At 36.0% G+C, this 21423-nt stretch overlaps 2 protein-coding genes and 1 long non-coding RNA gene across 5 annotated transcripts; 1 reads left to right on the top strand and 2 right to left on the bottom strand.

The window, feature by feature from the left end:
- Positions 1-1471: 1471 nt before the first annotated feature.
- On the bottom strand, positions 1472-6161 carry LOC113496312 (casein kinase II subunit alpha). Of its 3 annotated transcripts, none has more exons than XM_026875469.1 (7): positions 6029-6161; positions 4814-5097; positions 4498-4685; positions 4197-4389; positions 3837-4066; positions 3608-3756; positions 1472-3041 (listed from the first exon to the last, which is right to left on the bottom strand). In XM_026875469.1, the coding sequence occupies exons 1-7, from the start codon at positions 6060-6062 to the stop codon at positions 2953-2955; spliced, it is 1167 nt and encodes a 388-aa protein (XP_026731270.1). In that variant the 5' UTR covers positions 6063-6161; the 3' UTR covers positions 1472-2952. The 3 variants fall into 3 exon arrangements, with proteins under 3 accessions (XP_026731270.1, XP_026731272.1, XP_026731271.1); XM_026875471.1 differs by lacking the exon at positions 6029-6161 and adding an exon at positions 5946-6003; XM_026875470.1 differs by lacking the exon at positions 6029-6161 and adding an exon at positions 5480-5653.
- On the top strand, positions 5757-7217 carry LOC113496316. Its single transcript, XR_003400801.1, has 2 exons — positions 5757-5892; positions 6667-7217. It is a non-coding gene; the product is annotated as an uncharacterized LOC113496316 (long non-coding RNA).
- Positions 7218-8708: 1491 nt separating this feature from the next.
- Positions 8709-17820, bottom strand: LOC113496471 (trafficking protein particle complex subunit 8). The gene is made up of 19 exons (XM_026875713.1): positions 17464-17820; positions 17187-17348; positions 16672-16960; positions 16440-16584; positions 16243-16330; positions 16072-16166; positions 15590-15778; positions 14862-14962; positions 14312-14560; positions 13871-14153; positions 13592-13777; positions 13023-13329; positions 12553-12844; positions 12252-12390; positions 11874-12081; positions 11137-11140; positions 10923-11025; positions 10033-10838; positions 8709-9733 (listed from the first exon to the last, which is right to left on the bottom strand). Exons 1-19 carry the CDS (start codon positions 17618-17620, stop codon positions 9478-9480), a joined length of 4059 nt encoding a protein of 1352 aa, XP_026731514.1. The 5' UTR covers positions 17621-17820; the 3' UTR covers positions 8709-9477.
- Positions 17821-21423: the final 3603 nt, after the last annotated feature.

Genomic DNA, 21423 nt, shown 5'->3' with positions numbered 1-21423 from the left:
ATCGTAAAACCCCTAAGCCTACAGCCTAAATCCTTCAGTCCGCCCTTAAGGTTACCCACTGACTCAATGACACGCTAGAACTACACTTACCTTAACCGAGTTATTCCAATCTCTCTCGACGGAAACCTCTTATTCCATAGTTTTTGTTTAAGATAGTAATATACAACAAACAATAGATGGCGTGTGACTACAGCGCGGCGCATCGGAATCCTCACTAGGGGTTTACAGCATGTCCATCTAATGTTGTGGGTGAAACACAGAAAACGTGTCCAAAAGTCCGGATACTGAATGAAAATTTTCAGAGTACAAGAAAATGAGACAATTAGACTAGTTTGGTATTAATTTTGTCATAAAATGATGGGCGCTAACTAATAGTTCATTAAAATATATAAAAAACGTAAATGTAAAAGAAGAGCCAACTTCAATATTATGTTATTTCTTGAGCTTTCGCTTTAAGGACATAAGGGAGATCAAAATGGGTGCCAAGTTATAAGAGAACAAGCGAAGTCAGGCCTTTAGTTAAAATACATTTAGTTTATATTGAGTTAGAGGAAAAATATATTTTTTACCTGATTAAAAATAAATTTCAGGACTGACTGTTAATCTTTGCACACATTTAGGTCTCACTTCATTTGTCAAGTGAATTCAAGATGCCTTGTATTATTATATATTGAACTTTTCTCTCATTTCACATTTATATTTTTGATGCTATTTTGTATTCAATAACAGCAACCAGCAAGAACAGCAAAAACAACACTAAATTCGTCAAATCACAAAATCAGATTGCGGGAAAGGACGAAATTAACTTGGTCTTATTTTTTAAATGTGTTACTTCATAACTCTTCCTGTAATTAAATTACCCTAGGAAAGAGAAAGGTCACGTTTACAGAAATATAATATTTTTTCTTTTCCCACTTTACCTTCTAGGTGCTGGAGGTTAACCTGTTTCTCCAGCCTCTCTCAATTTTTTATACGTCAAGGTATTTCTAGCGCTTATAATTGTAGGTATTCCATTAGATCAATTGTCATATTAATTTTTCACTTTTTAGTGCAGTTTATCTAGAGCCCTTTTTGGGGTTCCGTATCCGAGGTTAAAATAGGACCCTATTATTAAAGCACCTCTGTCACGCTAGATTTCCTCTGTTGCCGCATTGACAACGAATACTAAATAGCAGACTAAAATAAATACTTTAACGGGCTGCAATGTACGTTTTTTTTTAATGGCTGTTTTTAAATAAATGGCAAGAAGTGCACGAATACGAATCGTAATTGGCCGGTTTTATAGTAACTAATTTAGCCCTATGTATTTTTCTTCCATATCTTTCTTAGTCTGCTTTTTATTTTCATTACTTATTTCACTTACAGTAGTAATACTAAAATGGGTTGTTTTTCTAAACATTCGTAACTGATTCAGATTAATCGTAAGAAGTAGGCTTAATAAAGGCTACATTGTTTCAATATCATACTACAATTATTTTTTAACACATTTTAATATTAATGCTAATTCCTATAATACATGTTTTCAAAACTGCTCTCATTACACTTATCAATTGCATAAATGAACTAAATATACATACTGGGTCTGAAATTCATATACGCCATTATTTATTGAAGATGATGTCTTTCAAACAAAGCTGTATTAAATACCAACAAATGGCTTATTTTTATCACTTGTGAACTGGTTAAATTGAAAATATAATTTAAGCAGCCAAACAAAATTTAGGTAGTACTGTATGATTTAAAACTTGGTACAAAGATAACAAGTTAATTTTAAAACACATATTTAGTAGCCATAAGTTTGCTGCTTTTTTGGATACAAAATATGTCTGGTAGCTTTAGATTCCAACTATTAAAGACAAAAAAGTAATCAGTCAACTAGCCATGTTATAAATAACGACGTAAGTTTCCGCAGGAATGTTCTTAATAAAATGACTGTTGTGACAAACTTATATCTTGCTAAGAAATACTTTACAAAAACTATAACAATAAATTAACGAAACAAGGTGTGCAGATATTGATTTTTTTTTAATCATAAATAATCCAAAACATTTCCAGGCAAAGTTAGTATTGTTTATTCAGAAAAGTTGCAACAACTTGAAGTTATCACACTAAAAATAAATTATACTCCACGAGGCTCACCTTCCAATTGAAGATACGATTTGATTTTAACTATGTATAATATGAGGACAGCTAACGTAACTTATTAAAAATATACTATAGAAAACAATGTTTAAATCCGACAATATCTACTAATGTTAGAATTAGCTGGTTTCTTTTATAAAATACGTAATAAAAGAAAACGATTAATTAATCATCTTAAAATTTTGTATTTATATCACACATATCTACATTTTACTTCTATTACATAAATACAAAATTTTAATAAGTAGAGTACCAACGAAAAGCTGCTAACCAGTATTTGCAAATGGTATGCAGGTGTTACCAATATATTATACAAGTAATTACAATATCAATACCATAGGTTAATAAATGCAAAAGATCAAGTGCAATGAAACTCGATGCATTTTTCTTTATCTCAATAATTAATTATTATCGAATTTCATATAAAAATTGGATGTTTCAGAATTTACTTTGACAATTTGAACCCCTCCCACCACAAGATACCTACTCAGCTGGAGTACACGAGCACTTTCACAAACATATGTCAGCAGTTTATACCAGAGATAAAACACTTTAAAACAATGAATAAACCAGATTTACTAATATTAAACACTAAATTATATTGTCTTTCCAAATTATTCTATTTACCAAGCATTGGAATTACTTCAGTGTTTGTTAAACAGAATTGGTGTCCATCACTGTCCCTGTGTATATATTTACACCATCAGTGGTCTTTTTGGTGTTATTTTTACAGTGTTTCTCTTCCGGAATCTTGTACAGGTATATCATATCAATACATTATAAAGAGCAAAGATCATCTCTTTGCAAAATTTACTCTGCAGCATTTATTGGTCCTTGCAATGCATTGGGAGTTGGTGAATTGGAAGAAACCATTCGACCCTGCTCCTTTACAATTGGATCTGAAACAAAAGTGTCTCAGCATTAACATTAATGCCATTTTTCGGCTTTTATCACAATGCATGATTATTAATAGGAGTAAGACAGTCCCAGGGGAAATATTAAATTCTTGAGGAGAAAAAACGAAATTTAAAAAAAAAGCAATAACCAATGAAATCTATCCTTGTGTGTCAAAAAATGATACTTGAGAATTCTATGTATTTAAATTGAAACATCAAAAAAAGCATATCCCAATTTGGAATTTTATATAAATGAATTACGATATTACTGAATGTTTGTGTGCTTATAGCCATAGTATTTAGTAATAGTTATTTCATACAAAACCACTGACTTTGTAAGGTGATGACTTTATAACTTGAACACTAGCGCCATCTAGTATCAACACCTGTCTGGCATGAATTCTTAAAACTGAAGACATTTAAAAAAAAAGTCTTGCTCTTATTTTTTATATATTTAGGCTAGTTTTTCATCTAAATATAGATATAATAACAATACAAGGAAAACTTAAACTTCGATAGATATCCATAAATGTTACACGGTGCAACAATAACATTAGAAAAATACTTACAGAAGTAAGGGTGATCCATTGCCTCACGAGCAGTATATCTCTCATAGTGATCATAACGTAAAAGACGATCTAGGAAATCTAATGCTTCAGGAGACACCAAATGTTGATTTTCAGAATGAACAAACCGCTCCCATCGTTTACGAGAATGCCTAAAAATATTATTAAAATTCAGATTAACAATATTAATTACAAAATGGTTAACATCAACATTGTTAAATTTTAGCCATACCTTCCAAGTATATCATTAAATCGTGGATCCAATTCTATATGATATTTATCCAAATATTCAAATAGCTCTTCAGTGCCCAGCACTTTAGCAATTCGCACAAGTTGATCATAATTGTCATGGCCATGAAAGAATGGCTCTTTACGAAAGATCATAGATGCTAACATGCATCCTAATGACCACATGTCCAAAGAATAATCATACATTTGATAATCCACCAAGAGCTCTGGACCCTGTACAAATAAACATATATATACATCACAATTTATATGCAAGGACAGAAACTTATTTAAAAGATGCTTTGAAAGTATATAATGAATAAACTAGAACTAATAGTAAGAAATGCTGAAATTATGACCATACCTTAAAATATCTAGAAGCAACACGAACATTATAGTCTTGCCCTGGGTGGTAGAACTCAGCTAACCCCCAGTCAATAAGACGCAACTTTCTGTGATCATGGTCAATCATAACATTATGAGGCTTCACATCTCTATGCATGATGCCCATACTGTGGCAGTAATCTAATGCCTTCAGCAGTTCATACAAATAATATCTGAAATAATATATGTTAATAATTAACTTTTAAATTACATAACTACAATTCTGTGCTCAATGAATCTGTTGATCCTATCTTGATTCCATAACATCATCAGCTTATTACCTTATATCATAATCTGACAGGGTTTGATACAGCTGTTTAAAATCAGTATTGTTCACATGTTCAAAAATCAGTGCTGGAGTACGAGAAACAGGATCTTTGACTACAGCTTGTAAAGTTATTATATTTGTGCCACCTTTTAAGTTTTCTAATATTTTTATTTCTCTTTTTATCTTCTTCTTTTTAACAGGCTGAAAAGATAAATAAATTAAGAAAAAATACTTAATCCACTTTTTAGCTTAATGGTCATTAGAAGTTTACAATTACAATGTAAACAAATTATCATGATTTACATAGAGTTAATGATAAAATGACTCACCTTCAATATTTTAACTACACATTTCTCATTATTTGTGATATTTATTGCCTCAAATACTTCACTGTATTTTCCGCGGCCAAGCTTCCGCACCAACTGGTAGTCTTCCTGGTTACCCCAGTCCACCACATAGCTTTCATAGTCCCAGTATTCTCGAGGACGTTGTGAGTTGACATCGGCATATACCCGCGCTCTACTCGGCACTGCCATCGTGCTATGCCTCCGCCAATTTAAGCTTTTATTAGCGATAGTCTTTCCGGAAATCGCGTATGTCTTGAGTAACGATACTGTGAATAAAGTATTTTCAACGTCACTTTCATACACTCATGTTTGTGAAGAAATGCACTAAATAATTGCAATGTGTTCAGGCATTGGTTCGACCAGACGAATCGAATCATAGGCGGTTATGATTACAAGTCACTATTCAATTAAAGTATTGTGATGTATAACCTAAAAACGACATCCAGCAAGAATTACTGTCCAAGAAACATAATTTCAAGAGCTTAGCCGATCATTATGATGAAATCTACACAATTATAAATCACACGCTTTATGTTTTACTACTCATACAATCTGACGATATGGAATAAAATATGAAAGTGTCTTCTCAAGAGAAAAACGCACGCCATTACTCGTCAAACGATTAAATGTTTTAGCAGACGGTCATACCTAAAACATTACTGCAGTTAATCCTATTTTAAACAATAAATAGTTTCAGCATACATAAAACTTCTTGAAAACTAAAGATTAATATGAACTGCAAGCTACAAAATACACTTTTATTAGAACTAAACCGGCTCAAACCCAGTAAAATTTCAAGATGGACGCCCACCTATCCACTACCTACTTTACTAAATTACTACCAATTACTACCCTTTCAGTATTACCAGAATTATTATTAAGTTTTTGTTGCCATTTTATAAATTACAAACGCCGTAATGTAAATTAGTCACAATATTTTTGGAGACAGTGAATGTAATTATATAACAACTAGGATCATCAATAAATATTTAAATGGAACAATACACCCAATCAAAATAATGCAATCTTATTAGCGGTCACTAATGGCCCATTTTCGCCAGGTATGTAAAAGTATTATGCTATAAACAAGAATGAAATAAAACTGATGACGTACCACAGTAGATATGGAACTTAATGATAATGATATACGTAAAATTATAGAAAAAACATGCTACGCAGCGAACACACAAATAGTACCAAAAAATAGTATCTGGAATAGCTTGACGAACATTGCTAAAAACTTTTAAGCACTAGTTTATAAATAAAATATATTTCTTATTGGACTGAATATAATGCATTTTATATTAAGATCATGCATTATAATAACTGATTACGTCATTAGTTGGCTATTCATTGCAATTAATTATTGTTTTTGGCCTTTGTTTATTTGAGTGCGTTCAATTTCACCTCTAATTAACCAAAACGGGATATATTATTGTAAGTGTTAGAAAAGATTATAATTATAGGCTTAAAGATAGATAGCATTGATTTTCTAAAAATCTAGGTATATTCGATTGTTTATCAGGTTGTTCGCAATTGTTTATTTACTTACAGGAAACATTTTTTTAGAAGTCTATGGAATTATACTTTATGTAATGAGTCAATATTACATCCTTTCCGAGCACTCACGGCCAAGCTGATATTGATAAAACTCATTACTATTGATGCTTGAACCGGATAAAAACACCTAATTAGTTTACTAAAGCTCAATCCGATCAAACTAAAATTTTATTATGTGTATACTCCAAATTCTAGAATTTGCAAAGTCAACACATTTCTACAGCAACAACGGATTACAATGACTAAATAAAAATCCAGTAAATTGAATTTTATAGGTATTTGAATTACGGCAGCTGCAGCATTACAGTTTTCGCTAAGGGCCTCCTTCTGTTAGTCAATACAGCGTTACCGGAAGTAGTAAATTTTCTCACAAAATATACTACAAGCTATTACTATAACAATGTAAATATCTATAGGATATGTAATTCTTTTGTTTGTTTTCGCAGCAGATTTTTATGCCTTAGGAAGGGTACACACTTATTTTCATTATCTTAGTGCTGTACCTGCTTGACCAGTGTAGCTGCAGATCACAACGCCGATATTGTGTGATTGTGTGTGATTTGTAGCAGGTTCTAACCCAGCATGGTACAAAAAAAAATGTGTAAGACGCATATTCTTGATACGTTGAGTGACATTTTATGCGTGAGATTTAAATGTTCATGAAACCTCCCGAGCAGAAAAGACCAAAATATTTTTTGCGGGGGTCATTCACAAAAAAATATAATATATGCGATTATGAATCCAGTGTCATAAGAAAATATATTTAGGAATGAAATAAATACTGAAATAAAACCCTTTTCCTAAATAAATATAATTTAATTTCAAATTAGTATATTTTATTTAAAACCTGCTTGCCCGCGACACCGTCCGCCTGGACTACATTTTACAATGTACAGAAACAATATTTAAGTCAAATCTCAAAGCCTCGTTTTAGGATCCATTAAAAAAAAAGCTTCATTTAAAGTTTGACCCCCAGTTACCCACCTTACAACCATTTTGTGCAGTTAGTAGCCTGTCTTTCTCAGATTAGACTATTTTTGTACAAAATTTCATTGAGTCCCGCATTGCCAAAACCAGAGAGCAATCGGCTCACATACAAAGCGAGACAGACAGATACTGTCGCATATCATATTATGGATCTATAGTCCCTACTTTCCTACTAATATTATAAATGCGAAAGTAAGTCTGTCTGTTACGCTTTCACGTCTAAACCACTGAACTGATTTTAATGAAATTTGGTACAGATATAGAGTTGACCTTGAGAAAAAATATAGGATAGTTTTTATCCCAGACTTTTGAAGAGTTCTCTTGGAAACGCGATATAACCGACCTCGACGCGGGCGAGAAGCTAGTAATATTATAAAACTGGATTGTTTAAACGCGTACTACCTACTGGTACTTAGCTACTCAGGTACTACCTACCGACGCCATTTTATAAATTATTTGTTAGATAGCTCGATTATTTATTTAGGATTGCTATAGGATACTAGTCGTCCCCGTTGAAATTGTTTAGCCATACAATTGAGTTTTAGGGAATAAAAACAAACTATATAACATTAGATTCTCAGAGATTCTCAGGTAGCTAGGGTACCTAATATGTACACAAAGTTTCATCAGAAGCGGCCGAACCGTTTTGGAGGAGTTCTGAGATCTGGGAAGAAAAGCTGCAAAGTTGAAGTAGGACATGACTGGCCATATCTGCCGAATGACATTTTCGCCAATTAAAATATCCAACTGGAGTACTTAATCATGGGATGACGCGCGCGGCAGGCTCGCGAGTCGATGTCGCTTTCTCCCCTCAATTTCGCTCCGACACTTGTCCGGCAATCCCAATGAGTCGTGTGAGTAAGTTTAATAAAGTATAAATTTTCCTCACGAAAAAACTAAAAATATAACATCGGCTTGGATTCCTCAAAACCACAGCAGAGGATCACTTGTATAACCAGGCGTAGATGGCACATGATGATGATACACTTGCCCTGGAAAGACGGCAATGGAAAGAGGAGCAAGAGTTCTCGGTTTATCAGTGGTTTATCTACATATTTATATAAACTGCAAAAAATTATGAAGAAAACTCACCACATAATAGGAAATAAATACAACTCTCTTTAGCTGAAGAAGAAAATACCACCATGTTCAATTTAATGATTTATGAACACCGTTACCATGTTAGCACAGTCGTTCATAAAACTATAAAATATTGTTAAGTTATTGAAATACGTTGACAATAAAACTTACTCGATTTCAAATGTTATATCAAGAAACTAATAAAACCTCTAGTGGGAACATATGTCGGTGTATCAAATAAAAATGCATGTATTTTCTATATCTATAATTTTAACAATAAGTAGACATTAGGTGCACATTTAATATACTGCAAATTCTGCCATTTCGAAATAAACAGAAATACGGGTCCGTAAATGTAAATGCTCACTCCCTATTTCATAAACAATTAAAATTATGCTAAAGCGTCATTTTTTAAATATACATTTTCATACAAACATATATATTTTTAATGCGTACATTTTTATATATGATATACATTATACATTTTTATACGGCGACTACGCCTATAGAAATGGCAGCTACGCGGCTGTGACTATTGTAGTTGAGTTCTGGCAAATGTACTAATTACCAATTACCATTTAACACACATATTATAGGAGAGTCATTGTTGATCATATGATCGAACTGCTAAAATAAGTTTTATCATATATATACATTAATTTAATATTCGTGGTACATACATATGCAAATGTCGTGCTTTCGGAAGCCAGCAAGATTTTATCACAATGAAACAACATACTTAGTGCCGGCCCAAAAAATCTTTCCGAAAACCGTCTCTAGCTTTTAAGACTCAAATTTATAATATGTAGATATTATAATAGCTATTTGTTTTATAGTCTTAGGTATTTCTTTTAATTTTTGTAAGCATAAGTATTAAGCAGGTTCCATGAAGTCAAAATTATCACAAAAAAATATAAAATTGAACATTATATATTACATAAATACAATCTCCCAGAATTTATTATATCTTCATTACATGAACTACGAGTGTTCAGATACCTTGAAGAGTAGAACAAAGGCTAAGCCGCTTGCTCTACTATGAGTAGCGAGGTATTGTTTGATACATTAGAGACATTGAGATTTATATCATTAGCTATAGTAGAAACCGAGAACGCAGAACCAACGAGATACGTTCCTGGCGCGGCGCAGACGCCACGAACTTGAACTCGTTTAGACTCAAACTTGTCTAAATTGACGCTGACGCCTAACTCCTTGGCTTCTACGTCCGATCCAGAACTAAGAGCACCGGCCCAACCCAGTTCCGCAGATAATTCTCTGAAAGAACAAGAAAAGACGTTGTAGTACGTAAATTTGTGAAGTTTAATGATTCAGTTATTATTTAGCCCTCTCCCAAGCTGTGTTGGGATCAAAGGTCTTAGAAGTCGTCCACGTCTTGAAGTAATATTATTGCGGGTTTGAGAGAGGGATGTCGCTCTACAGTGTATGTTGCGCTGCCACACTTCCACAACCGTAATACTTTATGACTTTGGATTCAAATATGTAATTTCAGATAACATTAAAAATTAGTGTTATTACATATCACAAAATTATAATGATTAAATTTATGTAATTACCGATTTTTCTGTTTAGTCATGTCTATAAACACTTTAACAGGAACCCCATAGCAGTTGACTATATTCAGTGTGATCGGAACAAGACAAAGTTTCATATCATTAAAATTATGGTTAATATAATTAGAATGCTCTAATCCAAATATAACGACATTGTCCTTTTTACTTTTGGTGTTAATGTCACGTAATTCCGGCTTTTTATCGTACTCATCTATGTGTATGGGAATAGCTTCACCAGGAAGGAATTCCCTCTCACGGGATATGGCTTTGGTAAAACAATCCAACCATAGACAATGTTGCCCGACTGCACTTTTTCCTTTAGTATCTTCATGGACTTTCCAACGAAGAACGAACATAGATTGTATTAATCCTGTTCTATTGCTTGAAATCTCATAGTTTGTGGTAGAAGATTCAGGAACATCTATTACAGAATTCTGACTATCCAATACGAATTTAGAATAAGGTGGAGAATTAACATCGGCAATGGCATCCGGGTGGCCGTCGGCAATTTTAACACTTGTATATTGAACTTGACCCTCAGGAGGAGCGGTTATAATTCGTCGGGCTCGGAGAACAAAGTGCAGTTTTTCTCGTGCAGTAAGCGGCTGTGCTGCGTTATCCACCGCAACGAAACCAGTCAAACTCCACTGGCGACTAAGCAATGACGCTTCTAGGACTTCCAAACGCGCGTCTTCGCCTTTTTCGCCAAAAATGTTTTTTACTTCTACCGCAAGACTCATATTCTCCACCACATCTCCGTCGACTCGCCGCAAACTGCGACGTGGCGTGACCGCCAGTTCGACGGCTTCCTGTAATAATAGATAAGTTTACGACATGTTTACAATACCGAGCGACGGGGTCACGTGACCAGCGAGCGGGTACTGCGTACTCACGCTGACGCGGAAGCGGAAGACATGTCGCAACAAGCGGTAGGGGCGCTCGCGCAGCCCCGTGTGGTAGTAGGCCAGCAGCAGCAGGTCGCGGGCGGGCGCGCGCGGGCGCAGCTGCAGGCGCGCGCGCTGCGCGGCGCCGCGCGGGAGGCAGGCGGCCGCCGCGCGCACGTGTCGCGCCGCGCGCGCGCGCCACGCCGCCGCCCGCGCCGCGCGCTCGTCTGTCAGGTACAAAAATTATTTAAGGTCTATGGAAAAGGTTACAATTTGGCTTTGTTTGCTTAAACTGCAAAATTAACCACAAGAAGGAACCACTTTGTTTACCCCATGTTTATCTGTCTGTCAAACCTTTACTTAGGGAATAGGTTACGACTCATCAAGTAGTTATTGAAATCGGCTACGGTAATATTAAGTTGTGAAAAAGTTTAATTTCTTAGTTTATTTAGCAAAATAAACAAAAAATTGACTCTCCTAAGAATACATCCCATTGATATTTTTTGGGAAATTTTGTCCTTTAGAATTTTAGCCCGCCTGCCTGCCAAATATTTGCCGGTCGGTGTGCTGCCTGTTTCCTGACGATGTTTTCACAGATCCACAGTTTTTTAAGAAAAACAATAATTTACACGCATAATTCAGGAAGTCAAACAGGCAACAGGCTATCAACGTTGACTAAATCACTTTGAAATTTAGCAAATGAAATCGGTTTCTTACTTACACTAGTGCAGAAGAATACTCAAAAACTATGCCTACATTTGCCAAGGGCAATGGGGATCAACTCATATTTTTATGAAAACAATTTCAAGAAAATCTCGGATAGCAAATTTATTATAAGATATATTTTTTTTGCAAACTTACCATTTATTGTCCTTTTTTCCTGGACTTGTGGTTGCAATACAAAAAACAAATAAGATACGCTATCAATGATCACCAAAATACTTAAGAAATATATTTTACCTGGGTGAGAAGGCGGTGTTTGGTATTTCTCATCGTAAAGCGCTTTGAAATCGTCTTCGTCATCGGAGGTAACTAGGTTGACACAGTCAGGGTGAGAAACAGCTATATAAAGATTATGCATATCAACGGGACCCACATTAGTAAATTCCACGTCAATGGTTCTCATTTCTCCACTTATAATATCCGGACTTGTTTCCGAAAATGTCATCTAAAAATTACAAAAAAATATTCAGATTAATTGGACTAAGTTAATTGTGAATTTCTCATTTTAGATTTCCGACGGGCAAAATACATGATAGACATATTAATCTAGATATCTTTTGAATTTAGAATACTTAGAATAGATATGATTACAAAGAATATTTTTTAGGTAGTTACCTGTAAACATGGAGCTTCTGGAATCACAGTAATTTGTAGGCGTTTGTCAGGTGTTTTTCCACTAGGAGTTAGGTTAACTTTCCCTGATATCATTATGCTGTTCCCGTTTTCAGTACCGCCTTCTCCAGCATTGATTAGCCTAGAGATTAAGTTTTCATCTATTTTATCGAATTAAATGGTTCAAATGCGATAAGGAATGGTAGAATACTAAGCTATTTAATTAAGATTAACATTATATTATTTTCCAGGTTCACATTACGTAAAAAGCTCTCAAAAATACTTTTAAGTTTATGATACTCACTTGTAAGCCACTCCATGAATATTAAGTCGACCGACTCTCAGAGGTGTCAGTGTAAAAATGAGTATCTTCTTGCATGCGCCTTCCAGAAGAACTGATTTTATTTTCTGGCTGTATATAATATTGCTTTCTAAAACCAGTCCGGCGGCGACCGACTGTTCATTGCTTAAAACTTCTTCGCCGGTAGTAGAGGCGTTGTCAGACGTATGAACGAAGCGCCATAAGAGTTCAACGTCTTTTAAAATTAATGAAATCTTCAATGGGTTCCACAACGTAATCGAGATTTGTATTGGTTCTGTAATGAGTAAATTTGTATTAAGTGTTTTTATTTTTTTGGCCTTTTACTTATATCCGATAGCGGTCAGCTAAATATTAATAATTTGGGCACGATATAAATTTATTTTACACTCGCCAGTTAAATAAAAAGCATTGTGCGATTATTATCGTGGTGTTTAACAACTGAGCGCACGAACCTCCTTGTGGCACGAGCGGCTCGCTGTCAGTAGCGTCGGTGTAGAGGTCCACGGTGGGCTTGAATATCATGGGCACGGCGCCCTGCGCCACCTGCAGCAGCATCTCCTCCAGCAGGCGCCAGGCGGCGGGCGCGGGCTGCGGCGTTGCCAGCTCGCCGCCCAGCGCCAGCGAGCTGGCAGCGCGGCGGCGCGGCGCGGCCAGCGGCGCCGGTCCCACGCACACCACGCTCGTGTCGCGCTCCACCACCAGCGGCAGTGGCAGCTGCTCCAGCTGATCCCGCGGTTCCTCCGAACTTTCTATCCATTGCTGTTTACGAAACATAATACTATAACAGAAGATATGATGTGCAGTGATCACCATTCCACAGAAGTCCACTCTGAGAATGGGAGTCGACTCGGCGTTTATGTTGAGATAATATTAACTTCAACTATATACTGCAATACTAGCCAGTGTTTTCTTAACCTTTACTGGTAGTTTTCCATGGCCATCAAATAATTAACTTCATAAAAAGACAACGTGTAACAATAATGAGATGGTAGGCGTCGCGTTAAGTGGGTCGTGGGCGCACCTGGTGCGCCATCATGTACTCGCGCAGGAAGGCGTGCTGCTGGTGCGGCGGCTGCGGCGCGGCGGGCGCCAGCGGCGCGCCCAGCCAGCGCAGCGCGTCGCGCGTGTGGCGCAGCGCGCCCGCCAGCCGCCCCAGCGCGAACTGCACGTGGTCCGTGGCCAGCCGCCAGCCGCTGCTCTCGTACACCTGCATTCATTGGGACGGACGTCAATAATAATCATTTTAATACTATTTAATGGTCAAAGCTCAAAAACTAGTATAGCTTTCTAGAAATCATACCTGGTAAGCTTGTTTGTAACATCTGTAGGCATGTTTTTTCTGTCCTGCCTTTGAAAAACGGTGACCCGCCAAAACCATATGAAAGGCGTATTTCCTACACATTCCCTTGGATGCCGGGCCGGATAAAAAGCAGAGCGCCGCTTGTTCTAGTAGCATAGCACTACGCAAATCACTGTCCTCGGATGTCATACGAATTAATTGCTTTGCTGCCTCACCATGCATACCCGAGCCGCTCAAGCAAAGGACAGATAAAAGAGTAGCTCTTACAGCATACTGAACCATCCTGCAAATCATTAGAGAGATCTATAACTCTTTTGTTTGAATTTGAATAATGAAGTAAACTTATTGATCTAAGATATAATTTCTTAAATTATAATTTATGATGCTGCATAATTAGAGTGCAAAACGTATTTCAATTTTTTTATGACAGTGAAAACTAACCTGCAAGTATTTAGATAAGTAACAATGCTTTCCTCCATGTAGCCGTGTGTTTTCCGATTAGAATCTCCGGCCATAAATGCACTTATTGCTGCCATCTCAAGAGCGCCCGCGTAGCACAGCCAAGCGCTGTCAGCGTAAAACTCTCTCTTTGCAGTATGATAAGTGTCAAACGCACGTTGCCACTGTCTGCACATAAACCACAGGTCGCCTAAACGACGTAACTGCAATTCCGGACAGTCAGAGGTATATCTAAAACAAATGAATGCATTTAAAACATACCCACGCAGTTCAAACTACTGAAACTACATTCGTTTTTCTAAAAGGCATGCAGCAGTCTATTCTATTTAAGTTGAGGTGGAAATTATTGAATATGATCACTTAAATCATTTTATACCATTATTATTTAAATGGTACACATACATGAACTTCCACACAGATGCCTAGGCCATGAATTCCAGGTGTCAGTAAGCTTTGCATTTTTTGTTCAAGGTTCTAACATCCTTATATAAGTCGATCTGCTGATTGCACAAGCCATGATTTTCCTACTTACATGACGGTACTGTTGCCCGTAGTATTTCCCGGTTTTCCAGTGCCAAACCAGCGCTTCGTTGCGGACAGCAATGATCGACTAACACCTTTTCTGTTTGCGACCTGTAGATGCCATGGTAAATTAGTTAGTCCATGCGGATGGCCCCCGATGGGGATGGCGGAGGGGCGGACCGCCCCGAGCGCCACTATCAGAAGGGCGGCAAAATTGAGTATTTTTTGTCAGTCAAACAAATAAATTTAGAAAAAAAAACCAAAAAAATTGTATCTTGACCAATAGTTAATGAGATATGATTTTTTTAAATGTAAAATTTCGTTGTTCCGCGCGCGCTCTCATAAACAAATAGCTGTAACTTCGTGAAAAATTGATCGGTTTTTTTTTTCCTTTGTAGATTTTAACATTTACTCGAAAAAATTCAGCCAAGCTGAAAATTAGTTTTTTTTAACTTTTTTTATGATTAAAACCAAAATTTAAATTTTTGGTCTAAAAAATTCGATAAAATTTAAAAAACATTACCTATTATTTTTATGACGTCAATAGGGCGGCAAATTGTGATTCCGCCCCGGGCGGCGGCGACCCACGCCACGCCACTGCTCATACTCTAAATACATACTATTTGCCTTTTAGATTGGCAAAATAGACAGCACAGTTAGCCGATTTCTATAAGTCGCCATGCCAAATCAAGTTGAGTTAATAATATTGTAATGTTAATACTTCTTTTTGTTACTTACAATTTCAGATAACTGTGAAATTTGCTTTTCCATGTATGGAAGCAAGGCCTTAGATGAATATTCATGCAAGAATGTTTTGATGGCTTCAATATCGCTCCCATTTAATGCCGTGCCATGTACTTCAGTTGAACAATCTAAGCCTTTTCCAGCCACATTAACACTTTCAGAGCTCCCAGAAAACGAATGAGTCTGAAATGTACCAGAATGATTATATATGAATAGCTTTTCGCCCGGGTCGAGGTCGGTTATATCGCGTTTCCAAGAGAACTCTTCAAAAGTCCGGGATAAAAACTAGCCTATGTTCTTCCTCAAGTTAAACTTTATCTCTGTACCAAATTTCATTAAAATCAGTTCAGTGGTTTAGACGTGAAAGCGTAACAGATGTTAGACAGACACAGTTACTTTCGAATTTATAATATTAGTAGGGAAGTAGGGATACTAAGTAATAACACTGCATTGTTACACACATTTTATTACATTACCTGTAAGCTGTTTGCATTATCATAAACATCTGTTTCCAGAGCTGTTAGAGGATGGACATCTGGATTCACTGAAGTTGCAGTTGTATTTACCTCATCTACAAAATACATCCAAATCATTGAATAACATATGTAGTGAATTTGCTAACAAATGTTTTGAATCAATTTTATTACCTGATACATTTGTGTTGGCTGATGCGAAGGCTGCTTGTTGTTCAGCTGGTGTAGTAGGCAAGGTAGTTAGTGATGTAGACATCTCATTCTGGGAATACAGTAAAAACTATTAATTTAAACACAGCCATAACAAAATCCCGATTAAAGGTTGAAGGTTAAAGGGAAAAAGAAAAGATTCAAGGTTTCAGGATTCTTACATTAGGCTGTGAGGTTCTTTTAACAAACTGTGCCCACAAGTCAGTTGAAACATTCTGATCAACAGTGCTTTTTGAATTTATTGCCAACATGAAACAGTTTGTTGCTCCAAAAGTCTGCTTTAGTAAGTCAAATGCTGCATCTGCTCTGTAAGTATAGCAAGAGAAAAACAGTCAATAACATTTTTTTTGTTAATTATTAAATATTGGCAGATTGAAAATTATGTTAACTTACTTTTCTTTAGGTACTGCAGAAACATCATGCAGTAGGAGATAAGATTTCAGAACACTACTATTAAACCATTTAGGAAGTTTAGGTGGTGTAACATTTTGTAACTGGGCATATTGTTGATTCAAACAATTAAAGCTGTCTACAACATTATCATCTAAAGTAGTGCCTACAATTATACAAGATACAAAATGTTTTGTGAATTCATGATCAGAAGGAAATTGAACTTCTAAGTATGTCTCCCTCCAGCCATCAAACCACTGAGTAGACTGGGGAACATCAAATTTTCGTTTATCTGAAAACATTCACAAAATATATTATTATTCATTGATATCATACTGTGGACATCACATGGTAAAAAACTGTTTTTTTACACCTTTTTGTTGTTGTTTATTGAGTTTGGAAAACATGTTTTGTCTTTCAAACCACCCTTCCCTAATAAGAAAAATTTCATTTCTCATCAAAATTTATAAGATTAATGAAATAAAGGGAATTATTAATGTGAAAAATTTGAATAGTACCTATTTCAAGAGACACAGTTTTTTCATGGTAGTTGTGTAATACAGCATTGTTTAATTGTCTTCTTGCTTCTGTTGGTTGTAGAGGCTTCCAATTAACATCTCTTATGATCAGTCTCCAATTTTTTATTGTACATTGATTTCCACTGGGGTCTCGAAATTGACCTTAAAACATTGATTATTTCAATATTAACGAATACCCTTTTTGTAAAATGTAATTTTTAGTTTTTGGTTTCTGAATAAAAGTAAAGTGATGTTTAAAACACTTTTACTTATATACCTTCCCAGTCCATAGATGTGAATGGCTGCAACAATTCAGTAAACGAAAGGTTATTCTTAGAAACCACATTCTCTACTTTAGGGCTGCACAAAACTGCGACAATTGGAGAAAATGAATCCTGGATGAATTCCTGAGCTGTTTTGCCTAATCTAGCCATATTTTCAAGTGTATAAAGTCCTTTCTACTTGATTATAAACTTTTAGGACACTTTTAGAAGAAAGTTAGGTAGTTTTAGTTATGCACATATGCTTTGAAAAGGAAAGTATTGCTCATTTTTCACAAAATTATTTTCCAAATTTTGTTATCCGAGTCCTCCTCTGACGTTTTGCCTGTCATCGACTAGTGACTACATTTGCATGTCAATTTGTCATTTGGTCAAGAGTAAAGAGTATTCCATAGACGACAAAATCATAGAGTATGTTAATCGAACTCAGAAAATCTAAACGAGAAATATTACAAATCTGAGTCTGGCCAGCGAAAGATACTCAATACTCAATTATTTATTGCGTTCCATAATGTACATTAAGGTCTTAAAATCTAATAATACAGAACCATTATGGACCCTGTTGGGCACAGCAAAAATGTCCAAAAAAAATTGCGGCAAATTTGAAGTCTGCAGCGAGCAACCATGGCTATAAAACAAAATACTGAGTTGATGTTGACTAATATTTAACCAGTCGATTTTGGAGGTAAAAGGTGTTTTATCAGCGTAGCCCTTTCCTATTAGGGTAAACAAAAAACTTTAGTCATGATTTCATGCAACTGTTACTGTTTTGTATGGGTCACGTAATAAAACGGCATTTATGAGTATATTCACTTATTTTATTCAACAACAAATGTGGTTTCCTTTAAATAAAATAAAAGTAAAGTACTCCACTTAAATTTTAGTTTTGAGAGTATGTCTAATTTAAATGACTTTATAAGCCTTTGCAGTTGTTAATTATAATAAACTACTTTTCATCGTTTGAGGCATTATTTGTATCCTTTATTTAAATTAAATAACATATAAATTACATTTTTAAATATAGGTATATAAAAAAAAACAACATATATTTAAAAATATAAAAAATAGTGTCCAACCGGCAACGGGAACAGGGCCCAAGCTGCCGGTGGTCAGGGCTCCAGAGAGAGGAACCTCCTCACGATGCGCACCGTGTCCAGAAGTACCGCTTTCTGAATGAAACCCTTGACCCAGACGCCCAACGAGAGCCTCCGAAGATGTTGATCGAGGCTCTTGGCTATTAAGCCATTAGCACTTACGACTATCAGGACAATGATTGCCGAGTCCACCTCCCATAAGTCGACAAAGCCTCGTGAGCTAAATCCAAATATTTCAATTGTTTTTCTTTTTCTGCTTTCACGAGGTTCTCGTCATGGGGGATGGTGATATCAACAATCATTGTCCGACGCTCTGATCGATCGATCACCACTATATCAGGCTTATTGGCAACAATAGTCCTGTCAGTGATGATAGATCGATCCCAGTACAGTGTGATATGACCACTTTCGAGAACTGGGTCGGGCACATACTTATAGTACGGCACCTCAGATTCCACAAGTTTGTATTTCAGAGCAAGCTTCTGATGGATAATCCTGGCCACTTGGTTATGTCTGTGCAGGTATTCACCGTTAGCAAGACGAGAACATCCCGAAACTATATGTCTCAAGGATTCACCGGGACAGTGACATGCCCGACAGATGTCAACTGTACTATCCTTAATTATATATTTTCGGTAGTTATTCGACATGATAACTTCATCCATAATTGCACATACAAACCCTTCGGTTTCTCCAAAGAGATCACCGAAGCGTAGCCAGGCCACGGACGCTAAGAAATCTACATCGGCCCCGTGAAGGGTCCGATAATAGCGTCCGTGTAGCTCCTTGCTTTGCCATACATCTTTGCGGTCTTTGACGCTTAGTACGACGGGTTTGTGCCAGTTCTCTTTACTAGAGAGAGTGGAGTGAACCCCTTATCCACTGCCACCACATCTCGGTGCATCCCCGCGTCCACCCGGAGGAAATACTCCCTGAGGTTACATACCTCGCGATTATGGAGGGTCTTGGCATATTTGTATAATTATTAAGAAAACAAATTGAATAAAGACTCGAAGACAAAACGTCGGTATGACAATTCGGACAGTACAATAGTGTTGTCATATAATAGTTTTGTAAAAAAAAAGGCGTGGATAGCTTTCGCTGCCCAGACTTTGTTACTAAATTATTCGACTTACTAATATACGGAGTACAAAGCGTTGGCCGTAAGGGACAATATGTTGGAACTGGTACGTAAGTAAGCTTACACACACTGCGGCTCCAATACAAAAACGCATCAGGGAAGTTGTCGGTAGCATGTGTTCCTGACTTTGAATCGCCGTTTCAACAACGTTCAGCATGTAGTATTGTCGGTTCGTCGCGCTAGGATCACGCACGCCGTTCACTGCATTGTGATCACAAAGGTGCAATAGGCATGCAGTATGGACGCACGCCTGGGTGTAGCTAGAAGCAAATTTGAGGTAGGGCAGTATTAATTATAAGAGAGCGGAAATAAAAATATCACTATAAAATCTACCCCGAAGCACGGGTTTTTTAAATCAAACACCATGTATATCAGTGAACTTTAGGTATTCGTATAAAAGCATAGATGTAATCAAACTAGACTACTTTCTAACGCCTTGTGCTGGTAATATTTTTGTTTTTGTTCTTCATATCATTTTCCTAAATCACATCCCTGATAGTATAAATGCCCTTATCATATGAAGCAAATAAAACACTGCCGCGGACCACAGTACACGCGCGTACAGTGTGGAAGTGGAGGGCCCCGATTCCGTTATTTACAATGGCCTATGAATGAATAGCAGTTGGATTAAATTTGAAACTATTCTTATTCTCTTAAGCATTTTGCCAACAAAATCATTAGATTCATTATTTTAACCGTAGATTTTTCTTAAATCTCCGTAAATTTAACAATTTCCATAAATTTAAGGAAAATCTTTAAAAAGCAGAAAGGGGCCCAGACCTGCATCACCGTGCTTGTGCAATACTACGCACTGCAATCCATAATATTTAAGTTGTTACTAAAGGTTTGACTAGCTGCCTTAAAGTTGGTCCCCAATAAATTTAATAATAAAAGCTGCTAAAATAAAGACTACCGTTTTTTAGCTAAAACCGTTGGCTAATCTCAGAAAAAATACCTCTCCAAATTTCTCAATTGCATGTTTTAGGTTTCAGAAATGATAACAATAAAAATATAATAGTCATGCTCATATCGATAATATTTAATGAAAAATTCATTTTACAAAATTTAGGTATCCCTATTTAACCAATAAAAAATAATAAAAAATTGATTTACGACGATAATGCCGTAAATGCATACTCACATAAAAATATATTCTATTATCTAAAATAAGGTATAATTTCAATTAAAATAAAATATAATCTTAAAAAAAAAAATCAAACACCAGCTTACAAAGTAACTGTCATAAGAGGTCAGTTTCGAAGTTTCCTTAAATTTTTGTTACATTTAACAGTAATTCACTGCATAAAGTGCAGTAAGCAAGTAATAATTGCTTCATTACTGCTTTACTGCTGCATTACTGCTATATTACACTTCATATTATGCTGTAATTTGATCGCAACGGTGAACTAAATCCTGGACAAAAATAATACGAAAATGTTACTAACAGAACCTGTCTGCTGTAGTTGTTTCACACCATATTTCCAACCTTAACTTGTTTTAGGTCTGGCTGTTGCAACTTAATCTGTTGCTTAGCCCAATGATAGAACTAGCAAAACATTTGCAACCAAAGGCATTATGTATGTATGCACTTCTTTGGTTTCGTAGCGTTAAATGTACGGAACTCCCTACATGGTGGTCTTTAATAAAAAATAAATATATTTTGAGTATTAATTCCGATATTTTCATAGATTTTTTGACAACACATAAAATTAAACGAATAC

Source organism: Trichoplusia ni, chromosome 8 (assembly GCF_003590095.1).
Source record: "Trichoplusia ni isolate ovarian cell line Hi5 chromosome 8, tn1, whole genome shotgun sequence".
Taxonomy (NCBI): domain Eukaryota; kingdom Metazoa; phylum Arthropoda; class Insecta; order Lepidoptera; family Noctuidae; genus Trichoplusia; species Trichoplusia ni.
This window is presented reverse-complemented; position numbering and strand designations above follow the sequence as displayed.